Source organism: Canis lupus, chromosome 7, assembly GCF_011100685.1.
Source record: "Canis lupus familiaris isolate Mischka breed German Shepherd chromosome 7, alternate assembly UU_Cfam_GSD_1.0, whole genome shotgun sequence".
NCBI classification, from domain to species: Eukaryota; Metazoa; Chordata; class Mammalia; order Carnivora; family Canidae; genus Canis; species Canis lupus.
Genome location: NC_049228.1, coordinates 56,526,422 through 56,553,831, shown reverse-complemented (window position 1 = coordinate 56,553,831; position 27,410 = coordinate 56,526,422). Strand labels below are relative to the sequence as shown.

General features: G+C 32.9%; 1 protein-coding gene across 8 annotated transcripts in view; it reads right to left on the bottom strand.

The window, feature by feature from the left end:
• CCDC178 (coiled-coil domain containing 178) overlaps positions 1-27,410 on the bottom strand; it is a 426,260-nt gene that overhangs the window by 251,610 nt on the left and 147,240 nt on the right. For all 8 annotated transcript variants that reach the window (XM_038543570.1, XM_038543575.1, XM_038543577.1 and 5 more), the window contains 5 exons: positions 17,941-18,124; positions 8,647-8,709; positions 7,035-7,196; positions 5,467-5,580; positions 811-956 (listed from right to left, as the gene is read on the bottom strand). In XM_038543570.1, the coding sequence (XP_038399498.1) occupies positions 811-956; positions 5,467-5,580; positions 7,035-7,196; positions 8,647-8,709; positions 17,941-18,124 (669 nt within the window). The remainder of the gene's footprint in view (positions 1-810; positions 957-5,466; positions 5,581-7,034; positions 7,197-8,646; positions 8,710-17,940; positions 18,125-27,410) is intronic.

Sequence of the window (27,410 nt, the reverse complement as noted above, 5' to 3'; positions counted from 1 at the left end):
TTGAACATAAGTTTTTACCCTATAGTAGTAACAGCTAAATAAATCCTTATTGAGTGCACTGACTTCATTTTATCATAGTGTAAGATAATCAAGTTGCGCATAACTGTTTTTCTGGCATTTTATCCCTCAAGTGCTATGATTTTGCTAATGCTGTGTTAGCCTTATTTAAATCAAACTATAATTCCTAAATGTGAACACTGCATATCTTCCAGAAGTCCTTCAAGCTCTGTTCTCAATGTATTACAAAATAGAGAATAAGAACCAAAAAGGGGGCACCTGAGTGGCTCAGTGGTTGAGCATCTGCCTTTGGCTCAGGTCATGATCCCAGGATCCTGGATTCAAGTCCCACATCAGGCTCCCTACAGGGAGCCTGCTTTTCTCTCTGCTCTCCTCTGTGTCTCTCATGAATAAATAAATACAATCTTTAAAAAAAAAAAAAAGAACCAAAAAGCCATAAAGGAAGAGTATGTAAATTCTAAGTGAGGGTTTATGGAGAGTGAAAAACCTTACTAACCCTTGTCAGGTATGCCCCTGGCTAATAAAGAAACTGAATAAGAGGTTTCTGAAGACAATAAATATGAACAAATTACATGAGATTTTGCAGACTATTTCTAAAGGCTTACTTCAAAACTTACTAAAAAGGTTGGGTGAAAAACTATGTATTATTAACCATGTCATGTGAGTGAGAAATACTGAAATTAGTGGGAACAATTAAGAATAAACCTTAAAGAAATTTGGTCTTATTTCTTTTATAGATAATACGTTGAACATCTAATATTTTAATTACTTTTATAAAATTTAAGTACTTACTTTAAACTCTCAAGTGTCTGAGCAAAAATATCCTTTTCTTTCTCTTTTTCTTTTAAGTTCTTATTCAATTGAACTATTTTTGCATGATAAATCATTGTTTTACTTTTAGTGGTCTCTATTTCTTTGAAAATTATTGAGCGTTTTTCCTGAAAAATAAATTCAAAGATGTTTTATTATAAATACTAGAATTTTCAAATCCTTGCAATTTAAGGACATAATTACATTTGGCCATGTGAATAATAAAAAAGCAAATAGTATCTTCTTATCAGTGTAAGTAACAACTTAGGTTTATGTTCTTTCTCTTCTCCATAGTTACATCTGATAAGATCTTCTAAAAGATTACGTACAACTAACTATATAGTTAGTCTCTCTCCTTAGTCTCCCTTTTCTCCTTCTCCTCTGCGCTGTCTCCCCCTTCACATACCCCAATACATGCACATCTTAAAGGCATGTCCTTTCAAAATAAACATGTGGTTGCTGTTTTTCAAACTTGTACATTGAAGGTGGGCAAGGATATACATTGTCCTGATTTTTCAAACAAAAGAAGTTGACGTTTAATACCAATACACTTTTCCAAGGCTGGCCTGTACAATTCCAGACCGAAGATTTGATTTTGCATCTATTTTTTGCATGATCCCTTCATGACTGTTGATATTTATATTGACTGAATAATTTACTGACTGGATGACTGACTTACTGAATGTTGTTCCCCACTTCTGGCATTGCTTCTAATTAGTACTACTCTCCCAGCTGATTTCAGATCTCAACTGCTCTCTCTGCTCCCATTTTCTTCCCTTTTCCCCCATTTGCTCCCTTATTCTTTCACTACTCTTATAGACTTTACTAAGAAAGGCTAATCTTTTATATTTATTTTTTATAAAAATCTCCTAGGGCAGCCCTGGTGGCTCAGCGGTTTAGCACCGCCTTCAGCCCAGGGCATGATCCTGGACACCTGGGATCGTGTCCCGCATCGGGTTCACTGCATGGAGCCTGCTGCTTTTCCCTCTGCCTGTGTCTCTCTCTGCCTCTCTTTCTCTCGCTGTCTCTCATGAATAAATAAATAAATCTAAAAAAAAATCTGTCTATGACTTTCAACACTGGATACTCTATTTGGATTTTCATACCCTCCGTTTCTTTCTTTTTCTGAAAGTTCTGGAATCAGTCTACTGATAAATGAAAATTGTGGGTTTGTTTTTGTTTGTTTTTAATACCTGAGTGTAGCTGAAAGATGGCTGACTAAGATCCTTCAATGTGACCAGTCTGCTGGTTATATTATATAATATAACTGCTGGTTATATTATATTATTACTGAGAGAAAAGTCAACACCCCCTAAAAAGTGTGAAGATGTACAAGTATGGAATAAAGTAAGTAGGTAGGAGTTAAAGAAGATAGGCAACTCTGAGTACAGCAATGCTATCACTAAACTTGACTTTTGAGTCAGATTCCATAATTCACACCTTAATCTTGAATGAAGGTCTCACAGAAAACTGAGAAGACCTCAGAAGCAATGGTATCAACAACTTAGAGCATACCTGCCAATTCAGTGGTGCTGAATCTGGTGTCAGAAAACTCTATACTAAAGGAAAGAAAGAGACACACACTTCCTGCAGACAGGAATGAAAAGAAAAAAAAAATGGCATTTTGGAACTGTAATAGGTACCATCAGTGAGTTCCGATAAATATGGATAGCATATCCCCTTCCATGGCATCAAAAATAACAGAAACTTCACTATAATGAGATGAGTCTAAAGAGAAGCTGTTAAATGTTGCATGTCAATCAGGAGTACAAATATACACGTCTCTATTGAGTAAAAGTTTGGGGACCTCCCCCGCCAGAGCCATTTGTAAGTCTTTTGATAAATGCTGAAATGCCACCAGAGCAAATGGGAAGAAAGGCATAAAACAGTACTTTTATAATCGGCAACTATTTGGCTTATTTTTTCTCTAGCCTGGGGGACACAGGCTTCAATAATTTGAAGGCTTTCCAAACCAAGAATACTTTCATGTCCAGACCTGAAAGAGTCTAAAAATCTGAATTAGCAGTTAATTAATGTTTTAGTATACAACATTTTCCATCATTTCCTTATCTTCAAAACTTTTAAGTCACATATTTAAAAAAATCTAGGTAATACAGATTATATTCAGATTCTGAATGATTTATTTCAAATTATATTTTTAATTTTTATTTAAGATTTAATATATTTATTTTTATTATCTAAATAAGTTTAGAATCTATGCCTAAGATTTAAATTAGGATTAAAAATAGTAAAAATTCAGTAATTCATGTTTAGCTTGGCCCATGATTGAAATGCTTAGCCACAGTAAAAGATAAAAGTATCTGTCGTAAAAATTATTTGTCTTAAATTCTTAGAAGACAGAAATGGGGCCTACAGCATGGCTTGTACATCTATCAGCATAAAAACTGTTAGTAAATTCTATTAATGATGTTTAACATTATAACAGTTTGGGGTTCAACAGTATGGTGCATGAGGCATTTCTTCATCTGTGTATCACCCATCTCACTAGAGTCATCTCTTTTCACTCTTATAATAGGTGCCCTGCTCTCTGGTCATACCAAACTACCTGCAATTCCACAAACACATAGCAATATTCCATGATATCTTTGGTTTGCAAAAAGTATGCACATGTCCAAGCTAGGGGAGAGGGGCAGAAGAAGAGGGAGATAGAGAATCTCAAGTTGGCTCTATGCCCCACACAGAGCCTGATGTGGGGCTCGATCTCAAAACCCTGAGATCATGACCTGAGCTGAGATCAAGAGTCAGAGGCTTAAACGACTGACCCACCTAGGTGGCCCTACGCTTGTTCTTGTGGCTAGTGGTAGAGTATAGACAAATTGCATTTATTCTATAATTATCATTCTACTCTTATTGTGATTTTCCCTCTTTATTCATTTTTCATTACTTGTATTTTATAAATAAATTATATACCTCATCTAAATTTTATTTTATTTTACTTTTTTAAAGATTTTATTTATTTATTCGTGAGAGACACAGAGAGAGAGAGAGAGAGGCAGAGACATAGGCAGAGGGAGAAGCAGCCTCCTTGCAGGGAGCCCGATGTGGGACTCAATCCTAGGACTCCAGGATCACGCCCTGAGCAGAACGCAGGTGCCAAACTGCTGAGCCACCCAGGGATCCCCTATCATCTAAATTTTAAAACAAAATTTTATGCAAAATAGCATTCTTTCTCTTACTAATATATAATTATGTCTCTTTTAATTTTTTTTAAATGTTTATTTATTTATGATAGTCACAGAGAGAGAAAGAGAGAGAGGCAGAAACACAGGCAGAGGGGAAAGCAGGCTCCATGCACCAGGAGCCCGACGTGGGATTCGATCCCGGGTCTTCAGGATCGCGCCCTGGGCCAAAGGCAGGCACCAAACCCCTGCGCCACCCAGGGATCCCTCTTTTAATTTTTTCCGTGGCTGTTTTTATCTTCTTTTTCTCCTTATAGATATGCTAAGTACTTTAAGTTTTTCTCACCAAAATAATTTATTGGTAACACTAAAGTATTACCTTGGCCTGTTCCATAAATTTTCCTGTAGTTTATCATCAGTCATTTATCAATAATTTATGCTTCTAAAACAACACAGAAACAAATAATAATGAAAAATATAATTCAAAAAGTATTTCAAGTAATCTGTTCTCTTTTTGCACTATTTTTTTGTTATTGAGTCTGATTTTGCTTCATTGTATCCAACGAAAGTAACCTGTATGATCTCACCAGAATAATGGAATGGTTAAGAGCACAGACTCTAATGCCAGTGCCAGATTTAGTGAATCTCAACTCCACCATTAACGAACTGTGTGAAACTGAACAAATAAATTCAAAAACAAGGCATTAGATTCTTCAACTGTAGAATGGGGATAATAATATTACAATCTCCATAGAGTAATTATGAAGTTGAAATGAGTTAATATGTCTGAGCACTTAAAATAATGTCTCGTATATAGAGAACATGCAAAATATCAGTATCTGTTCCTGTTATTATTTTCCTTGATAATTTTTATATTTTTTCTGTGGCCTGGTACAGAGCAAACTTTTTAAAAATGATATGATTATACCTCTATCTCATAGCCTACATGCTGTCTACCAACAAATCTAATTGGTATAAACTTTAAAATATATCCAGAGGATAGCAAGTTAAAGACAATGGACTATATCCACTTCCTCATATCCAGTGATTCTTTAAAAGCAGAATATTAGAGATGAGGACTTTCAGGGAGCAAATATTTATATCTTGGAAAAAGCTCTGAGTTCTTTGATATATGACCATTTGTTCATGTTGCCGATACACGAGATTGAGGGTAAAACTGAGATGTCGGATATTAACAGATGTTTCTGTCTGTATACTGGGTCTCATCTGTAGAAACATTGTTCTATTTAATACAATACAAATTCCTACCTCTATTTAGTAGGAGAGATTAACAGGAGGACGTACTAGTACAATGGAAAAAGAGAAAAAAATGAAGACAGAGAAACTGTGTGGGTGTGCATGAGTGTATGTTATAGAAACTACTTAGTGCAACCAATTAGAAATGAGAGGCATCCACCTAAAATAAATTTGCTTGAGCAGTTTTCATTGACATAAAGAAGCTGAAAATCCATAATTGTTTTTTATATTAAAATTTTACCCCAGTTTCTGTTATTGCATCACGTGTTTTCTTCCCCTTTCTTCGCAATTTTTTCTTTGTTCTTTCCACATTTCTTTTAACATAGTCTCTCCTCTCAGTTATATCATTTAACATCTAGAAGACATTTAGAAATTAACATGAGCAGCATTTATAATCCAATTACCCTGGCTTAGACCAAATGGCTCCCAAGTAACTATTTTATTAATAACAATATATATTTTGGTATAAAGGAAAAGGACCACCACACATGAATTATAAAAACATATTATGATATCCACATCCCAATATTCCATTTGAATTACTTGAGAAAACCAACATGTAGTCAATTTTAGCTAAGTAACAAAAACTAACAAACTCACATAGCAACTAAGTTTTTAATATGATATTTAAAATATCTTAACCAAAATTAAAACTCCAAATACAAATTGTCAGTAATCATTACCAAAAATACATAAAAATCTATTATTTTCAAGTTTGTGTTAAATTGATAGTTCTTACAATTTATAAACTATTAAAATATAATAAAAACAAAAATAGATTATTGAACTATAAGATGAGATAAAACAATGGCTATTATAAAATAAGGGGGAATAAAAGTCATTAATCTTTTCAGGAATTCATTATACTCAGATGATTATACTGAGGCTTTTGAAGCAATTAATAAATTTCCATCACTAATGTAAGGAGGAGCCATTATTAAAATCATTTATCTCACTAGGTGTTAGTACTGGTTATATATTCATTACATGAGCTCTAGGATAAGCAATTAAGAATCTTGAGTACAGTAGTATACTCAGAATTTGTTGTTGCCATGTTTTATGCCCTTGTACGAGTTGCTTCATGCATTTATGCCCAAGTTTTCTGCAGTCTATGATACGGATAAACTCGCCATGGCTATTTCATAGGGAGGTTTTGAAGATCAAAATAAACTATCATAATGGGAACATTTTATAAATCATGAAGTTTTTTTAATTAAAAAATACTGAAAATTACTGAAAACTAAGATTATAAAGTTACATCATCATTCACAAAGAAAAATCCTGTTGCCAAAATGGCTCAAATGAATATATGTATGTTCTCCCTGCATCTAAGGACAAGAATATATAACTCTTACCACACCCTCTACTTTTCCAAAAGACTAATGACATGATGCATACATATTTTTCTACTAAATTTTTCTTTGGGAAGGGCTAGTAATATCAGTTACTGCCATAAACTTGTTGTTTTGAAAATACTTTATTGATATTTGCTTTATTTTTCATCCTACGTGTCTTAACTTCTTCTACATACATCGAATATTTACTATAAAAATATCAAGATGCAAATATTTTATATTTGAGCAAACACAGTTTTAACATTTTCTTAATAAGCAGGAACACTTTGAATTAAATTTAACATAGTGGGCAATCACTAATAGTGTCTGGTCATAAAATATATATTTTGTTCATGCTTTTATGGCTTCCTATATGAAATCATAATATTCCAAGTAATAATGTAAAATCACATACATGATTTGTTGACCTAAATATTCCTGGAAATAAGCTTCTGGATGAATTATAAATGCTTACATCAGAATGTTCTTTGTGAGTAGTTCTGATTCTTACAGCATCTTCTTCTAGTTTAAGCAGAGGTGTCTCTAGCTCTGCCAGTGCTAGAGCATACGTTGCTCTCTTTTCCAAAAGCTCCCTCCTCTCAAGTATTTGTTCTTCTTGAATAGAATACAGTTTTTTCTGCCAGAAAAGATTTTACATAATTCATTCAGTTATTAATTACCTAAACATGGGGATTAAGGAGTGTACTTGTGATAAGCACAGGTGATATACAGACTTGCTGAATCACTATATTGTACACCTGAAGCTAATATTTTACTATATGTTAACTAACTGGAATTAAAAATTTAAAAATAAAAAAAATATTGAGTCTCAATCGTAAATCAGGCAGTAATGTTTGTTTTTTGAAAATTTAAAAAAAGTTATGCCACCATAAAAAGCAGTAAGTCTGAATATAGCATCTTTAAAAAATGCATAGTTATTGCTAGAAAAATGTGAGAAAAAAATTAATATAGACAATAAAAATCAAACATTCTTAAGTAAGTGCTGGAAGATAATAAGGCTAAGAAGCACACTAACAACAAATATTGATATATATGCAATTCCTGTAATCTAAGATCCAACGAAATCAATGAATAAGAAGTTAATGATACAATATTAAGCAGAAAGGGCTAGAAGATTATGGAATTACTGAACATATATATTCATAGAGAGAAGAAGCACTTGGCATTTTCAACATATAGAAGTAGAGAGAGTGCTTTTATATGTTTGCAAATGCCAAATTTGGGACACCTAGGTGGCTCAGTGGTTGAACATCTGCCTTTGGCCCAGGACATGATCCTGTAGTCCGGGGATCAAGTCCCACATCAGGCTCCCTGCATGTAGCCTGCTTCTCCCTCTGCCTGTGTCTCTGCCCCTCTCTCTCTGTGTTTCTCATGAATAAATAAATATTAAAAAAAAAAAAAAGGAAATGCCAAATTTCCTAACAGAAAAAAAATCACAATTTGTGTTTATTTCAAAGAAGACCAGAGGTGCAGATAACCTCAAATAAGTTTATAAAATGTTTTGCCTCTTGATTTTATTTTTGTAATTTCAAGTATTTACATATTTCTGAAAGAGGCATTCTAGAAACATGCCAAAGATCGAAACACTCAACCTTGGTTCCAGAGAATATGCAGGTGGTAGATAAAAATAAAAAAAAATTAAAATTGATTTTGCTAGCTAAAATAATTTAATTTCAAAATCTTATGTAGAAATATCATAGTATATTTTTCTTTAAGTGTTAAATAAAGAAATTCAATTGAAAGGCACTAAAAGTAAAGAAAGCATAACATCATCACAAAGCAAACTAAAGAGACACTTAGGAATAAGATCTCACTGCCCTTTTACTAGACTGGCAGAAATTCCCATTAAGCCACAAAATGAGATATGTGTATGGGAGGTCAGTTTTTTTATGCATGATCAGATACTGCTAGTCGTACACAGAGGGCAACTGTCATCAGCTAAGGAGAGAAAACTGCTGGCTTGCAAACCAAGTAGTGAAAAGATGCCTCATTACAGGCAAATTTAAAATGCTAAGTACAATGCAAATTAAAGGAAGAAGAAAATATTGAAACCAAATTAGGATTACCTGAATCATCATTCCATTAGCCACTTCACCTCGGGTGAGTCTTTTCAAGAATTCTTCTCTACCCTATATATTACCAAATTTTTAAAAAAAGGTTTTACTTATCGGATATCAAAATATTATTAAAAACAATTCCTAACACAAAATATATTTTACTTATATTATATAAAAAATATTCATTAAGAATTGAGTATTACAAAAAAACACAAAAACCAACCAACTGAACAAACAAAACTCCTTGTGTTATTTGAAGCAAAGGTAGTAAGTGACATAAGACCAAGAAATAGAATATAGAATTTCAGTTCAGTCCAGTTTATTAAACTTTATATCCATGAACTAAAATACCAAAGTAATCAAAAGGGAAAAACTTTCAATTCCTCCCTTTTAGTCTTCAATTCCTCTTTTTAAAACTATCAGTTTGTTTTTAATATTATTTTCCAGAAGGCACACAATCAATTTTGAAAACAAGACAAACACAATTTAAGTTTGAAGTTTATAAAATGTGATCATGTTCTCCTTTTGGCTAGATTTTTTTTTCTTTTTTCTTAAAAAAAAAATCATTCATTGGAAGTTAGTGGGCAAAAAATGTGGATTTAAAGTCTCCATAGTGATACTCGACATTACCACGCAACCAGAGATGCTGCCTTTTAATTATGCAATATGAATCATGTAGCTGCTAAAAACATTATCAGGATTAAATGGATACATATTATGATAAACTTAACACAAGAGAGTGTGGTCTTAGTAAAATATCAATTGAACTATTATTGACAATGTTCAAGAAGAGAGGCTGGAGAATGACAAAGAATTATAGTAGTTCTAAGAACATTTCCTAAATAAATAAATTGTTAACAAATGCGTTAGCAAATAAACAAATTGCTTTTGGTTCCTAGGTTGGGTAATTAAATTGTAAAAGTTTTAGGTCCTTTCAAACTAAAATATATGTTTTTTAAAATTTCTTTATATGAAGAGAAACTCAAGATCCACTGAAATATCATAATCACACATATTCTTATTTATAAACATCATGTTAAGGATGGAAAGTGAAACCAGGCCTATACACTGTTTTCCCGAGACTTGGGAGACAGGTGAAGTGGTAGGAAATCCAAAGACAAGTGCCTGAATCAGAACTGAAAGAAGACTGTCATTTTCATGAACGTGGCCTGCAATTCAGTTTGTGCCAGACTTTTCAGTTCCCATTACCAATTCATTATAAAGGGAGTAAAAGCCCACAACAATTGCCATTTCACAACTATTACAATAATGGATTCAACCAAGAATTATCAATAGATGCTAAATTGAAGTTGTTTTGGGGGAAACGAAGACATTGCATGTTCTTAAAATATCATTCAATTGAGTACTTATTAATTACAACAGGAAAATGAACACGTCTGTTGGTCATAAAGTTAACCCATGATCAAACTTACTATCACTAGTAATGAGACAAATTTATACAATGTGCTTTGTGATGTTCCATTGACACAATATTATAACTATGTAATTTCCTGCCAAAAGTGTTTAACCTGAATCTAATCATGAGCAAACAAAAAATAAATCCATAGTGAGAGATATTCTGCAAAATAACAGGTCTAGACTCTTCAAGAAATGTCAATGTAAAAATGTCAATGTAATGAAAGACAATTTTTTTTAAATGTAGGCAACTCTTTAAAGTAGAATCAAGTTTTGAGATAAATGCAATGCATGGTGCTAAATTACATATAGAAACCAACTGAATTAGAGAAATTTGCATATGCACTATGTATTTGTGCCAGTTATCTCATTATTGCCTCTTAGCTCTAAATCCACTCTTTTAACTCTAATTTGAGATGCTAGAGCTGTATATGTAAGCAGTTTTCTTCTTCCAGCTGGAGTTAAGTTAGGCTTTATCAATAGAGGGCAGTGGAGGGGCTTATAAGGCTGCAGGCAGCAAGGTGCTTCACATCCCTGTTCTGATTCCAGTTATTTCCTTTTCTTTCTGCAGAACTGCTGCCAGCTGGTATGCAGAAAACCAATGGTGCTTACCCTGTAGCAAGGTTCTCTACCCAGAAACTCCATTTAACCTCCATCAAAATCTCTGGCAAGTGGCTTATTATGGCCATCCACTGAGACATAGCCACACTCTCTCCAGTAAGACTTTACTCTGCTTTGGGGGAAGGCAGCCCTTTTACATGCTTATTCCTTCTTTGGATACTTATCCCTGAAGGATGTGGCTGCCCTCTATACTTGCTAGTCTTAGAGTCTTATATTCTTTAGAGCAGAAGTCAGAGCAGAAGTCAACAAGCTTTCTCTGTAAAAAGTTAGTAGAAAATTTAGTCTTTGGGGACATAAAGTCTCTGTAACAACTAGTCAATTCTAGTTTGGAGAATAAAATATATCAAATGTATCAAAGATCACTTTGAAAAGCTTGAAAGAAGCCAAAGAAAAGAGGGAGCATTCTTAGATGCTGGAAAGAAAGTCACCTTTGACCTGCTACCTGGCTTTAGCAGCCAAAAACCAGAAGGTGGCAGCAAAGAGCTATTCTACTGGAAGAGACTCCTATGCTAAGACAAAGAACTGAAGAGCAATGTAACAATGCTGTGTCCAGAAACTCACACTCAGAGAGAAAAGACAAGTAAACACTAAATATAAATATATATAAGCTCAGAATCAAGGAAGTAAACAGCAGTATGCTCTTCAGTGATGGAGGGGGGCTAAGACAAAAGTTAGAGAACACAAATAATTATATAAGGTCTGAAACCAGGAACAGAAAAAAAAAAAAAAGACTTTCAAATTAAGAGTTATAATCATATAGAAAAATTTAGTAGTTCTGCAAATAACTGAGTTGGACTTAATCAGTGGGACAGAGTAGTTCTGGCTCTGCATTGTTAGAGTACTGTTTAGTGGCCAGGATTCTAACAAAAATCCAGGTAGCAGCCCAAACGGATTCTTTCTAAAAATAAACACAAAGGCACTATTTTATCTTTCTTTTTACATGAAAACATATGTTTTTTTTTTTTTTTGTAGAAACATTTTTAAATTACAAAGAGTAAAACTAAAATAACCTGAATCCTCAAACCCAGAGATATGCATTGGGACTTTCTGGTATATTCCTTTTTAGGTCCAGTATTAAAGTTGACTGCAAGAATCTATCTTACACCAATTGAATGCAAATCTTTAAGTCTTGTTTTAAGAAATAATTTTAATTAACTATACATTACAAATATATTTAGAGTTCTCTACATATAGCTGGTTTAATATCCACAAGTCAGTCAACATGATATATGAAATTAACAAAATGAAGCATAAAACCATATGATCATCTCAACAGATACAGAAAAAAACATTTGACAAAATTCAGTATCTGTTCATGATTCAAAACTCTCAACAAAGTAGGTTTAGAGGGAACATATCACATACTAAAGGCCATACAGGACAAGCCAATAGCTAACATCATACTCAATGGTGAAAAATTGAAAGCTTTTCTTTTAATATCAGGAATAAGACAAGGATGTTCACTCTAAGCACTTTTATTCAACATAGTACTGAAAGTCCTAGATGCAGCAATCAGACAAGAAAAAGTAATAAAAAGTATTCAATTAATTAAAGTAGTAAAACTGTCACTATTTGGAGATGATATGATACTATATATAGAAAACATTAAAGACTACCAAAAAATTATTAGAACTAATAAATGAATTTGCTAAAGTTGCAAGATACAAGAAAATACATAGAAATCTGTTGTGTTTCTATACATTAATAATAAAGTAGAAGAAGAAATTGAGAAGACAATCCCATTTAAAATCATACCAAAAATAATAAAATATCTAGGATATAAATTTAATCAAGGATGTGAAAGACCTATATTCTGAAAATTGTAACATTAATGAAAGAAAATGAAGATAACACAAATGACATGATATATCATGCTCATGAATTGGAAAAATTAATATTGTTAAAATATCTATACTACCCAAAATTACTAATCTATAGATTCAATGCAATCCCTATCAAAATACCAATAGGATTTTTCACAGAACTAGAACAAATAATCCTAAAATTTGCATGGAATAATAAAAGAGCCTGGTAGCCAAAGCAAGCTTGACAAAGAACAAAGCTAGAGTTGTCATAATATACTACAAAGCTCTAGTAATCAAAACAATTTGGTATTGGTACAAAAACAGACACACTGATCAGTGGAACAGAATACAGAGTGCAGAAATAAACCCATGATTATATGGTCAATTAATATATGACAAAGGAGGCAAGAATATGCAATAAGGAAAAGACTGTTTATTCAATAAATGATGCTGGCTAGTGGAATTTAAAACAAGCAAACAAACAGGCAAAAAGAAACAAATTTATAAATATAGGGAACAAACTGGTAGCTGCCAGAGGGGGAGAAACATAGGCAGATGTGAGAAATAGGTGAAAGGAATTAAGAGGTACAAACTTCCAGTTGTAAAATAAATAAGTCATGGAGATGAAAAGTAGAGCAAGGGGAATATAATTATTAATATTGTAATAACATTGTATGGTAACAGACAGTAACTACATTTATTGTGGTCAGCACTGAGTGATGTATAGAATTTTGAATCACTATGTCATGCACCTGAAACTAATATGATATTATATGTTGACTATATTTCAATAATAAAAAAATTTCAATAATAAAAAGTTTAAAAAATAGATAAAGCTTTTAAATATATTAATATATTACTTTGCAGAAACGTTCTACCAAGTTACACTGAGTACTGGTTATCATGGTTGCTATATCAGTATGTCTACAAATTTACCAAATATTAGTTTTCACATATGTAAAATTAGGATAACATTTCTTTTCCACAAAATTATTGCAGAAGTAAAAGAAAACAACGCATATAAAATAGTTTACCTGAGGCAATATTCACACAAAGCATTCAACAAATAGATATTATTACTTTCAATGTGTTGTTTAGAATCTACATATTTATCAGGAGACAGATTCCAGAATTAAATGTGCTTAAAGGAGTTCTTTAAGCAGTGCTTAAAGAGAAATTTATAGCACTAAATGCACATATTAGGAAAAAAGAAAGACCTAACACCAATAATCTAGATTTCAACCTCAGAAAACTGAAAAAGGAGAGAAAATTAAATCAAAACTAAGCAGAAGAAAAGAAATAATAAGAATTAAGAGCATAAATCAATGAAATTAGAAACAAAATCACAGAAAAAAATCAGTTAAAAATGTGAAAAGAAAATCTTTTCTTTGAAAATATCAATAAAATTGATGAGCCTGAAGCCAGACAAACTAAGAAAAAAGAGAGAGGACACAAGTTACTAATATCAGAAATGAAAAGAAATGAAAGCAGTGATCACAAACTAGTAGTAAATATTTGCAAAAGACAAATCTAGGAAAGACCTGTTCTCCAAAATATACAATGTACTCTGAAAACTCAACAGTAAGAAAAAATCTGATTAAAAAGGGGGTCAAAGACATTGGGTCACCTACCTGGCTTGACTCAGTAGAACATGGGACTCTTGATCTTGGAGCCCTGAGTTCAAGCCCCATGTTGTGTGTTGGGAATAAGTAAAAAAAGGGGAGAGGTGGCAAAAGACTTTAACACACAAATCACCAAAGACAAACAATGGCAAATAAGCATACGAAAAGATATATGTCATCAAGGAAATGTAAACTAAAAACAAAGAGTTATTACTACATGGCTATTACAATGGCCAAAATCTTGATCACTGACTATATCAACCATTGGCAAGGATTTGGAATAACAGAAACTCTCATGCATTGCTGGTAGAAATGCATAATGGTAAATCACTTTGTAAGGCACTTTGGCAGTTTCTTACAAAACTAAATATATACTAATTTTAAGATCCAGTAATCATGTTCCTTCATTCATATACAATGGAGATGAAAACTTATGTCCACATAAAAACCTGTAATGGATACTTAGAGTGCCAAAAGTTATAAAGTTAAAAGTTAAAGTTACACTTTATTTATAACTGCAAAAACTTAGAAGCAACCAAAATGCTCTTCAGTAGGTGAATGCATAACAAACTATGGTAATTCAGATATAGAATATTATTCAGTGCTAAAAAGAAATGAGTTATCAAGCCATGAAAAGACATAAAGGAAACTTGAATGCATATTAGTAAGTGAAAGAATCTAATCTGTAAAGGCTACATACTGTATATTTCAACCATATATATTTTGGAAAAGGCAAAACTATGGAGATAGTAAAATATCAGTGGTTGCCATAGCTACCATCAGTGGGAGAAGGGATGAACAGGTATGGCATTGAGGATTTTTAGAGCAGTGAAAATATTCTGTATGATACTACTATAATGGATACATATTCCTATATATGTGTTCAGAATCTAGGCATGTACACAGCAACACCAAGAGTGAACTGTGATATAAACTATAAATATCGATAATTATGATGATCCAATATAGGTTCATTATTGGTAAAAAAAAAATATGTCCCACCCTAGTGGGGGATGTTGATAATGGCAGAGGCTATAAGCATGTGTGAAGGCAAGGGGTAAATGGGAAATCACTGTTCCTTCTCTCATTGTTGCTGTGATCCTAGTAATTCCCTTTAAAAATAAAATCTAAAAGGTGATCTCAAATATGGTTATTTTGAAATTCTGAGCCTGAATGAATCTTTTTGGTTGGAGTATATGTCTACTTAGTGTCTGACTCACCAGTTTATATCAACATCAGCATCAGAAAACCTTGTCCCCAAATTCTACACAGCTACCTAAAAGCTATGCTACTTTAAGCAAACCATTTCATCCCAAAATGAACACACTAATAACATCTTCACAGTATTACGAACACTGAATTAACATGTATAGTCTAGCCTGTAATAGGCTTTCAGAAAACTATCTTCCTTTCTACTTCCTTTCTTCTTTTCTACTAAGTTCCACTTAGTTTTAGTACTATGATTTTAACCTACAACCAGAGTGGCCTGATGTTTATCTTTTCCATCAAAATTCCAGTATGTTCAAATAAAAAACCCTCCAAATTCCTGTAGCTTGCACAAAAGCCTTCTATTTAAATGTTGAGAAGTACATACTATCTGATAAAAGCTTTCAAGATTTTTCTTGTTACAATATTAAATTCTTCAGACAACCCTGAATGATTTTCTGTTCATTCCATCAATACCATAATTGAATACATATTACCCTTTTATTGATTTATTTCTCATTACTGTGGATAATTTTAGACTGGGACTTGGCTAATCATGTCTTTTCTGAATAGGCCAGCTATTGGGATTGAAGGTATGAAAAAACTGGGACAAGTCATCTGTAATAGCTGGAAGAATCTGGAAATTGCTAAATACCTTGATTGTTCAGGGTTGCTTTTAGTCTATGACTGCCGAAATCTTACTAGGCATTGGACAGGTGCATTAGTTTGAGGAAACATAATTCAGAACTTCTACTTCTAAGGTTTCAAAAGGTTCTTTCTCAAAGCTAGCTCAGAGGTGCTAATGCTATAATTTCTAGAAGATATAAATTAAGGACTAATGTCAGGTCAGAATCAACAAATATACAAAGTTATCTGCAAGAAAAACATGATGCCAAGAGTCAGAAAATTATATAGATTTGTGTCACTTAGTCAATGAAAGACATTGGAGTCATTAAAAAACAAAACTACAAACCTGCATTACTCCAGACCTGAATTATCTAAGGACTATCTAGAAATTTATTTTTAATTCATGATCACTCTGACATAGATAAACATGTGTATATCAAAGAAATTTAATGCCCTATACATTCAGCTCAGTGGAAGTGTTTAGCAATGGGGAATTATTTCCTAAAATGTGTAGTTTCTTTCTGTTGCTTCTTTCTAGCTGTGTGTCAGCTGCTACTGGGTAGGGAAAGGACCTGATTAACAGTTTCTTCAATTTTGCTTGAATAAAACCAGAGGGACACTTATATTTTGTCTTAGGTTGGCAATGCAAGTACAGTGGAGTTACATCAAAATTGCACTCAACCTATAAATTGTATATTAGGGCATCAGAAAACCTTAGAAAAAATAAATAATTCAACACATCCTTCTTAATAGATGAGTGCCTCAGGCTAGTGAAGCCATATAGGTGAAGAATTGAAGGCAGACTGTGACAGCTATGAGATAAATATATGAACAAAGGTTTCCTGTCATTTGAAAAAATTAAGGCACATTGTTAAGTGACCGAATCAGTGGTTGATATCTTCACTGATATCCTCGATAAAAAACAAAACAAAACAAAACAAAACGTAATTATTGGCCAGAGGGAAACACATACTAATGAAAAACATCTATAGTGTTATTATAGATGTTAAACCATATGTATAATCACACATTTTATATATTGAAAATAACTTTGAGGTTAATTTTTACTGCACATAATTTCTATTTCATATTAACTTTGGAACATATATGATATAAGAGACCCACTAAATAACCCATGGGAAGGGATACAGGTACAATAAGTCCATCAAACAGCTGGATTCAATGCAGGAACAAAATCCCAGTCTCTCGGTTATAGAAACATTTATTGGAAGAGAATCAAAGATTTCTATATTTAGAAAGCACAAGAGAAAGTCTTCACTGAATAAAGTGCTGTTACAAGACTTGAACACATAATATAGATTCTATATTTTACAGATAATTTTATGATAATGAGTTTCCAATGAGAAAAAGCCAAAGAAGGGGGGAGTATGGGTATGATGTGTGGTAGACAGAGGTAGCCCTAGTAAAGTGGTCCTTTATGTATGGTAATGTGAAGTTGATTTTGTTAGTGTCTATGCCAAGTGGCAAGGAGTGGATATTCATTTTATTTCTCACTTAGGAATAGACTTAAGGCCTATGAACAGTTGTGTCTACGGAAACATTGTGGTCTACTCAGTATTGCTTGGTACTCAGGAATCCAGTAATTTACAGGCCTGATGTAGGTAATCCCTTTTCTTATATTAGTAAGGGTGCAAGGGCACTTCCCAGCAATCCTTCCTATCATAGGTAGGAACTATTATAGATTAGATATTCAGGACGAGTTTAAACCAAGCACTACTCTTCTCATTAACCAGGTAGTTCAAGGTCAGTGATAGCAAAAAACAGACGTTAAGTGTTGATTAGTTACACTGAGTCCCATTCCTCTTCTAGTTATGCTGGGCCTCTGAAGAGAAATGACTTTATTCAGATTTAATGGAAGGAGTCTTTTATTTTTAAAAGACCATTATGGCTTAAATTAAAATCAAACTGTCATCAACAAATCAATAAAATTGAGGTTAATTACCATTTTTTTTACAACTAAGAAGAACACAGAGAGAGATGCAAACCTTGAATTTTCTTCTCACTTCTGCTATTTTCTCTTCTAATTCTTCTGTTTTAAATTTGGTTAGGTGGAAAACAGCACCAAGCTGATAAGCTTCCTTGTATAACTGTTTAAGAAATTCATCATTTTTTGACCTTAGTTTCATCAAAGATTGGATTTCAGACTCCAATTCTGATTTTTTCCTTATACTGTAAAAAATAAAGCAAAAAGATTGATATGATTATTCAAAAAGAACATATATAGAGGCAAATACATTTAATAATAGCAAAAAAGTAACAAGGTCATATTTTATGTTGCCAAAAATATAAACAAACAGATTCTTAACTAAAATTTGAATACAAATAATATGACCCAAAATTCCATTTATTTTCCTGCTTTTCCTCTTGGCTACTCCTAATTGTCAAGCTTTGCTCAATTGCAGAAGGATAGGTGTATCAATAAGAAAGGCTTTTGGGGGGTGGGGGGACACCTTGATGGCTCAGTGGTTGAGCATCTGCCTTTGGCTCAGGGTGTGATCCTGGATTTCCCGGATCAAGTCCCACATTGGGCTCCCTGCATGGAGCCTGCTTCTCCCTCTGCCTGTGTCTCTGCCTTTTTCTCTGTCTCTGTCTCTGTCTCTCATTAATAAATAAATAAAATCTTAAAAAAACAAAAAAGAAAGGCTTGGGGCCCTCAAATGCTCAGCTTTCAGAGCATTCATCCCTTCTGTATCAATCCATCCCTTCTAATCCTATTTAACATTACTCCTTAAGAATAACTAAATATGAGAAAAATCCAGTCCATGAGAGACAGAAGCAAAACTTAACAAAAGAAAACCAGTAGCTAAAAGAAAACTTTCAAAAAAGAAAACCAACAGCTAAGGAGAAAGAGTTAATAGAGGAAAAAAGTAAGATGTTAGATTGGATATCATCTTTTTCAGATACATACCACCGAGGCATACAAGATAAGAAGAAAAACAAATAAGACATAGTTATATTCACAAATGAGGTAGGCATCTCTATAGAACAGAAATTAAAACTAGGAAACAAGGCAAAAGTACAGAATCAACAAGAAACTAACTGAAGGTATTCTACCGGAGGTGTTACTCAAGTAAGGCTCACTGTATCACAGCAGGGGTTTACGTCAGTTGTACTTGTTGGCAAAAGAACCAACTTATTGATGAAAACTATAGGTTTATACAAAGCTAGGAACTACAGCATTGGGAAGAAAAGACTCAGAGACCAAAAGCTCAACCAATGAGTAAAGAAGACATTTTTAAAAATTGAAACACAACATACAAAAACAGTTCTAAAAGGGAAGTTAATAATAAATGCCTACGTTAAGAAAAAAAGATCTCAAATCTTCTAACTTTACATTTCAAAGAACTAAAAAAGTAAGAACAAACTCAGCCCAAAGTTAAAAGAAAAGAAATAACAATCAGAGGAGAAACAAGTGCAATAAACCAAAAGCCATAGAAAAGATTACTAACAGAAAAACATGTTTAAAAAAAATATAAAAACCAACAAACTTTTAAACACATTAAAAAGATAGAGAAAGAAACTCAAATAAATAAAATCAGAAATGAAAGGGCCATGTTACAAGTGATAACATAGGAATACAAATGTTCAAAGAAACTACTATAAACAATTATATGCCAACAAATTGGATACCCCAGAAGAAATGCATTCCTAGAAACACATAATCTACCAAGACTGAATCCTGAGAAAATAAACAATCTGAAGGTCACCAATGAATAAGAAAACTGAGTGAGTGATCAAAAACTCCTAATTAAAAAAGACCCAACCTGATGGCTTTACTGGTGAATTCTACAAACATTTAAAGAAGAATTAATGCCAACTGTTCTCAACTCTTCCAAAAAAATTAGGAGGAGGGAAAACTTCCAAAATCAATTTATGGGGCCAGCATTACCTGGATACCAAAGACAGACAAGGACATTACAAGAAAAGAATATTACAGGCCAATATCCCTGATCAATATAGATGCAAAAATCTTCAACAAAATCTTAGCAATCTGAATTCAACAACAAATGAATAGGATCATACACCATTATCAAATAGGCTTTATCCCTGGGGTGTTAGGATGGTTCAAATATGCAATTCAGTAAATGTGATACACCACTTTGGTGGAATTAAGGATAAAAATATGATCATCTCAATAGAAGGAGAACCACAATTCAACATCCATTTATGATGAAAAAACTCTCAAAATATTGTATATAAAGGGGCCGTATTTCAACATAATAAAGGCCACGTATGACAAGCCCACCGATATATCAACACACTCAGCATAAAAAAATGAAGGTTTTGGGATCCCTGGGTGGCGCAGCAGTTTGGCGCCTGCCTTTGGCCCAGGGTGCGATCCTGGAGACCCGGGATCGAATCCCACGTTGGGCTCCCGGTGCATGGAGCCTGCTTCTCCCTCTGCCTGTGTCTCTGCCTCTCTCTCTCTCTCTGTGACTATCATAAATAAATAAAAATTTAAAAAAAAGATTTAAAAAAAATGAAGGTTTTTCCTCTAAGATCAGGAACAAGCCAAAGTTCCCGCCCCCTCTTACTATATCTTTGCAACACAGTTCTGGAAATCTTAGGACATTTAATTAAGCAAGAAAAGAAATAAAATATATCCAAATCAGAAAGGAATCATTAAAATTTTCTGTTTGCAGATGACATGATCTTATATAGACAGAACCCTAAAATCTCCACCAAAAAACTGTTAGAATTAATACATAAATTTAGTAAATTTACAGAATACAAAATCAATATATAAATATCTGTTGTATTTATATATACTAACAATGAACTACCTGAAAAAAATAAAACAACCTCACTTACAATAGCATGAAAAATAATACATAGATAAATTTAACCAAGGATATGAAAGATCTATAGACTGACATTGTACATAAAACACCGATGAAAGAAATTAAGGAAGACAAAGATGTGGAAATATATCCTATGTTTATGGATTGGAGCAATTAAAAATGTTTAAAATGTCTATATGATCCAAAGCAATCTAGATATTCAATGAATCTCTATCAAAACTCCAGGGGTATTTTTCACAGACACAGAAAAAAAATAACCTAACATTTGCACAAAGCCATAAAAGACCCCCCAAAGCCAAAGCAATCTAGAAAAAAAAGAACAAAGCTGGAGGTATCACACTTCTTTACTTCACATAATATTATAAAGCTATAGTAATCAAAGAAACAGGATGGTACTAGCATAAAAAAAACAGACACATATATCAATAAAACAGAATGAAGAGCCTAAAAAAACATTTGACAAGGATGCCAGCAACACACAATGGGGAAAGAATTATCTCTTCAATATATGGTGTTGGGAAAACTGGATAGTCACATGCAAAAGAATGAAACCAGACCACTATCTTATACCATGTACAAAAATTAAATTGAAATGATTTAAATACTTAATTAATAATATATTAATATATTTTTTATAAATTATCATTTAATAATTAATAATAAATTAAGTATTTATTTAAGTAATTAAATACTTAATTCATTTCACAGGAATGAATTAAACACAGGAAACACAGCACAGGAAATAAAGTAAAAATCAACAAGGGTAACTATGTCAAATTAAAAAGCTTCTATAAAGCAGAAACCAAACCAAACCAAACAGAAACAAAAAACAAAACTAAATAAATTGAAAAGCCAACCTACTTAATGAGAGACAATATATTTCAAAACATTTATGTGATAAGATGTTAATATCCATAATATATAAGTAATTTATATAACTTGGTAGGTAAAAGCCAAATAACTCAATTAAAGAATGGGCAAAGGACCTGAAAAGACATTTTCCAAAGACATAAAGATGGCCAAAAAGTATGTGAGAAAGGTGCTCAACATCATTAATCACCAAAGAAATGCAACTCAAAAAATATCACCTCTCATCAGTTAGGATGGCTTTTATCAAAAAGACACAGCAAATTCTTGCAAGAATGTGGAGAAAAGGGAATCCCTGTATACTGCTGATGGGATCATAAATTGGTACATTCATTATGGAAACAACCTAGGAGTTCTTCACAAAATTAAAAATAGAGCTGCCATATGATCCAACATTTGCATTTCTGTGTATATAGCTAAAGAAACAATATCAGTTACTTGAAGAGATATCTGCATTCCTATGTTCACTGTAGCATTATTCATAATAGCCAAGATATGGAAACAACCTAAGTGTCTGTCAATGGATATATAAATAAAGAAAATTCCATATAAATATGGAATATTATTCAGTTACGAGGAACAATGAAATGGATGGACCTAGAGGACAGTATGCCCAGTCACATAAGCTAGATAGTGAAAGACAAATGCTATATGATCTCACTTATATGTGAAATCTAAAACAACAATAAAAACTAATTCATAGGGCAGCCCAGGTGGCTCAGCGGTTTGGTGCCACCTTCAGCCCAGAGTGTGATCCTGGACAACCGGGATCCAGTCCCACGTCAGGCTCCCTGCATGGAGCCTGCTTCTCCCTCTGCCTGTGTCTGTTCTTCTCTCCCTCCCTTCCCCCCTCCCTCCCTCCCTCCCTCTCTCTCTCTCTCTCTCACTGTGTGCATCTCTCATGAATAAATAAATAAAATCTTTAAAAAAAAACTAATTCATAAAAACAGAGAGTAGAATGGTGGTTACCAAGGGCTGAGAGGTGATAGGAATGGAAGAGTGATTAAAGGTGTAAGCCTTCAGTTATAAGACGAATAATCTTGGAGGATCTACTATACAGTATGGCAACTAGAGTTATATTGTGTTGCATACTTGAAATTTTCTAAGAGTATAGACCTTAAGCATATTCACCACAAAAGAACAAATAGTAACTATGTAAGGTGATTGATGGGTAGTAATTATTTCACAAAGTATAGGTATGTCAAATAATCATATTTTATACTTCACATATATACAATTTTGTCAATTATACTTAAGCTGAAAAAAATTAAATAGAGAGGAGGTGTATGTAATAAAACCATATCCAAAAAATTTCCAGTACTGAAAATCAACATGGGTCATTAAAATGAAAAGTCCTACATAATGTTAAACTAGATGTATTACACAGAGAAACACACATACCCCTAGGCATGGAATGGTGAAATTTAAGTACTCCAAAATATGAAGAGACAATTCTGAAGTTCCCAGGGAGAAAAAAAAAACAGATTACTTACGAATAAATGATATCCAAATGCCATCAAATGTATGATCACGCAAAATCAAACGAATGATTGGATAAGTTTAGAGATTTAAGGCACAAGATGACCAGAGTTTACTCTTGTCTTAAATACTAGAAGTTTGCTAGTAAAAGTCGTAACAAGGTTTCCGTAGGTGAACCTGCGGAAGGATCATTAAAAATACTAGAAGTTTGCTAAGAGAGTAGATTGCAGGTGCTTTCATCACACAAACACACAGAGACACACACAAAGATAACTATGTGAAGAGATGGTATGTTAATTAGCTTGACTATAGTAATCATTTTGCTATGTATATAAAATCATCATGATATAAACTTTAAGTATATATAATTTTTAAAATCTAAATAAATCATAAAGTATTTTTAAATTAATAAGAAAAAATGACTTTGGATCTAGAATATGATACTTTGAGAAAATCCTTGTTTGAATGGATTGAATAGAAAACGGAAGTGAGTTCATGGAAACCGGAATGGGCACTTTACTTAAGATTTGCTATAAAGAATAGAAGGGCAGAGCTGGGATTCAGGGCTCTATTTTTATCTTGTGTTTGCTTCTAAGATGAGCAATATTATGCAATTTTCATATGCTATTAGAGAGAAATAATAATAACTCACAGGAAAGAGGAATGGTACTTGCAAAGCCCCAAGTGTGTAAGAGTAAATGGCATATAGGGGTGCCTGGGTTACTCAGTTGGTTAAGTGTCTGTATTATGCTCAGGTCATGATGTCAAGATCTTGAGATCACTGCTCTCTTTCCCTCTGTGCCCCCTTTCCCAGATCATGCTCTTTCTTTCTCAAATAAATGAATAAAATCTTTTAAAAAAGGGTAAATGACATCCATTTGGCAAGTGTGTGGGTGATGGCAACTCCTATGTAAGAGTTGCTCCTGTTATTAGATGTTAGTTAACAGGGGAACACAGAGTATGCAGAAAGATGCAAACAGGCTAGCAAAAAAAGAGATAATTTTCATTTGATTGCACCTATGATCTCTATTAATTATCTGGGAAGATTATTAGCTTTAAAAAGGGGGTGATGTGGGTATTAGGAATGGAGAGAGTGATAAAATGTGAAATAGTTGTCAGAAAAACTGCATCATCCAAAAATTTTTTGGTAGTAGTGGATGTCACCTGAGATTAGTAGTCATAGAATTCAAGTTCAATTCAGCAGCAAATTTATCACAGTGCTAATGAAGCTTAAATATGAGGGCCTCTAACTGACCAAACCCCTTGTAAAGTCCTTTGAGCATCTTTAACAGTGTTTTCACATGGTCACACGTTTTTTATAAGGTTTGAAAAATTAGATATTTTAATAAAAATATATTAAGAATATTTTCTTTTTTTTTTTTAACATAATTTATCCTTGTAAAGTGGCATTGAATTGGTTGTGGGAATCCGGTACTCACAATCTTGTATACTTCATGAAGAGACCTCACATTATATAACATTTCAGGCCCACCAAAACAGGATCCACCCATGGTAAGATTAACACTGTTGTGTTTTACTTTAGCCACATTCAGCTGTTTGGATCCTGCTTTAGTTCAATGATAGAGCTTTTCAAGTCACAGAAAATAAATGTGAAGGTTATTTAAATGAATGCTTATTTTGGTCTGATATTAACTAGGACAAGATGGTGGGATATAAAAAATTAGTAGGGATAATAGACTGGTCATCTTGAAGTGTCAAATAATTGTTGGAGTGAGGGTAATAATAGAATAGGTAAGCTGCAAAGAGAGGTGTCAGCTTTGTGAGACTGGATTCTTAAAATTGAGATCAGGATTCTAAAAATTGAAACTAGGAAGTAACTCCCTTAATGCAATGATAAGATGTAGGGGTAAAATTGTAAGAGAAGGTGGTTGGTATGAGCTGGAAGAAATGACTGTTGGAAATGTGAAGATCTAAAAATTGAGAATCTAAGTTTTTGAATTTACTGAATACAGACCAAATTCAGATTTTGATTGCCTCTGAGAAAGACAGAGAATAGAAATAAGAAGAGCAATTTATTTGTAATATTTTAATTCCTTAAATCAATGTCTAAAGTAGGTTAAAATATTGGTGAGTAGTTAAAAGTCAAATGCTTTTGAATGTAGCATTTTCTCTTTCAATAGCTGAAACAGTGAAAAATAAAATAAAAGCAAAATAGTTTAAGAATATTCATTGAAATGTGTGCTGTTAAACGCTGAAAAAATCATATTCCATACTCCTCTGAAGTAACTCAAATTAATAGGCTGGTAAGATATAGCTAAGCGAGTATGAAAAACACAGTACCCTCTGGATTCATTCTAAGTATTCCAGGCTATTTAACAACTTCAATAATATTCTAATTGCTATCTCTACAAATAAATCACTATCCTGTTAACTCTTGATAAACACATTTCATAAAATATACTAGTATGTCTTTATAATGTTCAATAGCTTTTTTTGCTCATTTCCCTCGATTATCAACCCCATCTTTGGATCACTGCAGTTACAATGGCATTGTCTTGCTTGAGGTACAGTACAGCACTAGGAGTAATATTTTACAGAGGCTGAAAGTAAGAAATTACTATATAGAAATTCCTACCACACAGTTAACTTCAAGCAAACTAAATACAAGTTAATCAATTTCAAATCATCTTAAACAAGTTGTCTTTGACTTAAGCTCCTGAGGCCTGCCTATCATGTGAATAAGCCATCAAGTAAAGTTTCTTGCTCAAGTCAAATGTCCCGAATGTAAAAGGTCCATTAATAAAAGATGCTTACTTATTGAAAGACAAAATTACTAATTATACATTGTACTACAAGGTAAAAGTTACATATCATTGTTATCACCAAAAGGTCTTGCAAATATTTGTATGCAGTCATGAACAAAGTCTGTTAAGAAATATGGCATCTATCTTTTAATGTAGCCATTTTAAAAATGAACTATATATGAACAATATACAATATATAATCATATACTGAATTATGTACTTTATTCAAATAGTGTAGCAGTTGGAAATGCAATCAAACAGAGAAATTCCAAGTAGTGGAATCTTAGCATATATCAGTCGAAATTTGGGGAATTTTCATGAGTGTTTAATAGATGTGTGTCAGTGATTTGCTTAAAAAGTTATTATTTTTAGATTTATGGAAAAAAGAAGCTGGGATTAAGGGGAAGGTGATTCAGGTAAATGGGAGAATAAAAAGGAAAAAAGTAAAGAGTAAGAAAAACAGAGCTCTTCTGAGAAAGCAATGGATATAGCCAGATAGAGGTGGAGAATTAAAGTAGTAGGCTTTTAATTTTTTTTTTGAAGTAGTAAATGTCATGTTGATAGTCTGCTCTAACATGTCAGAGATAGGAATTAAGACTTGCCAGTGGAGATAGAAAGTATTTCTGAGAAAAAAACATAAATTATGGATTTAGATATACCCACAATCAGATTCTGATTGTCCTTTATGTAATGGGGGGGGGGTGGCTTCATACACAATTTCTTTATGTGTAAAATTTCCTTAATAATACCTCCCATTAGAGATGCTATAAAGATTAGGTTTAAATACATTGAGAATAATATATATGTTATACTATACATGTTGAATAACATACACAAATGATTTAATGAATTGGTTTTTGTTAATAAGTATGTAACTGCATGGATCTTTATTACAGTGCCATCTGGTTGAATGAAATGGAAGACGAGAGAAAAAAAGACAAATAAAAAAGGTAAATAACCATTAATAATACTTTGGAGAAAAATGAGACATCACAGGTGACATCAGAACAAGCATACAACAGAGAGAATAGGAGCACAGGGATACTAACGAAAAGAAAGAAATAAGGATAACTTTTATATTTAGCTTTCATTAGTTCATTATGTGATTTATTTAACACCTACTGAGAACAACACAAACAAGCACAAAGACACAAACACACACAATGCCTAAAGGCAAGAAGCTTAGCTAAGAGGAAACACAAATAAACAAACCAACAGTAACTGTACATAATGTGACAAGTCGGAGAGAAAAGTGTATGGAATCAGAGGAGGTTAGTTAAATGAATACTTATGAACATTGACTGCATATCAAGTGCTATGCTAGGCGATTGGGATATGAATTAAAACTAAGCTTTCCAATTTATATTCTCATTAAGGATAAAAGACACATGCAAAAACAGATCTCAGTGCAATCATAAGTACAACAATAGAGGAAACAGAAGAAGCACTTAATATCACTTTGTTTTGGGGGACAGGGGAAAATAAATAAATTACCAACAGGGAAAGTACCTGGGAAAAGTTAATGTCTGATCTATTGTATGA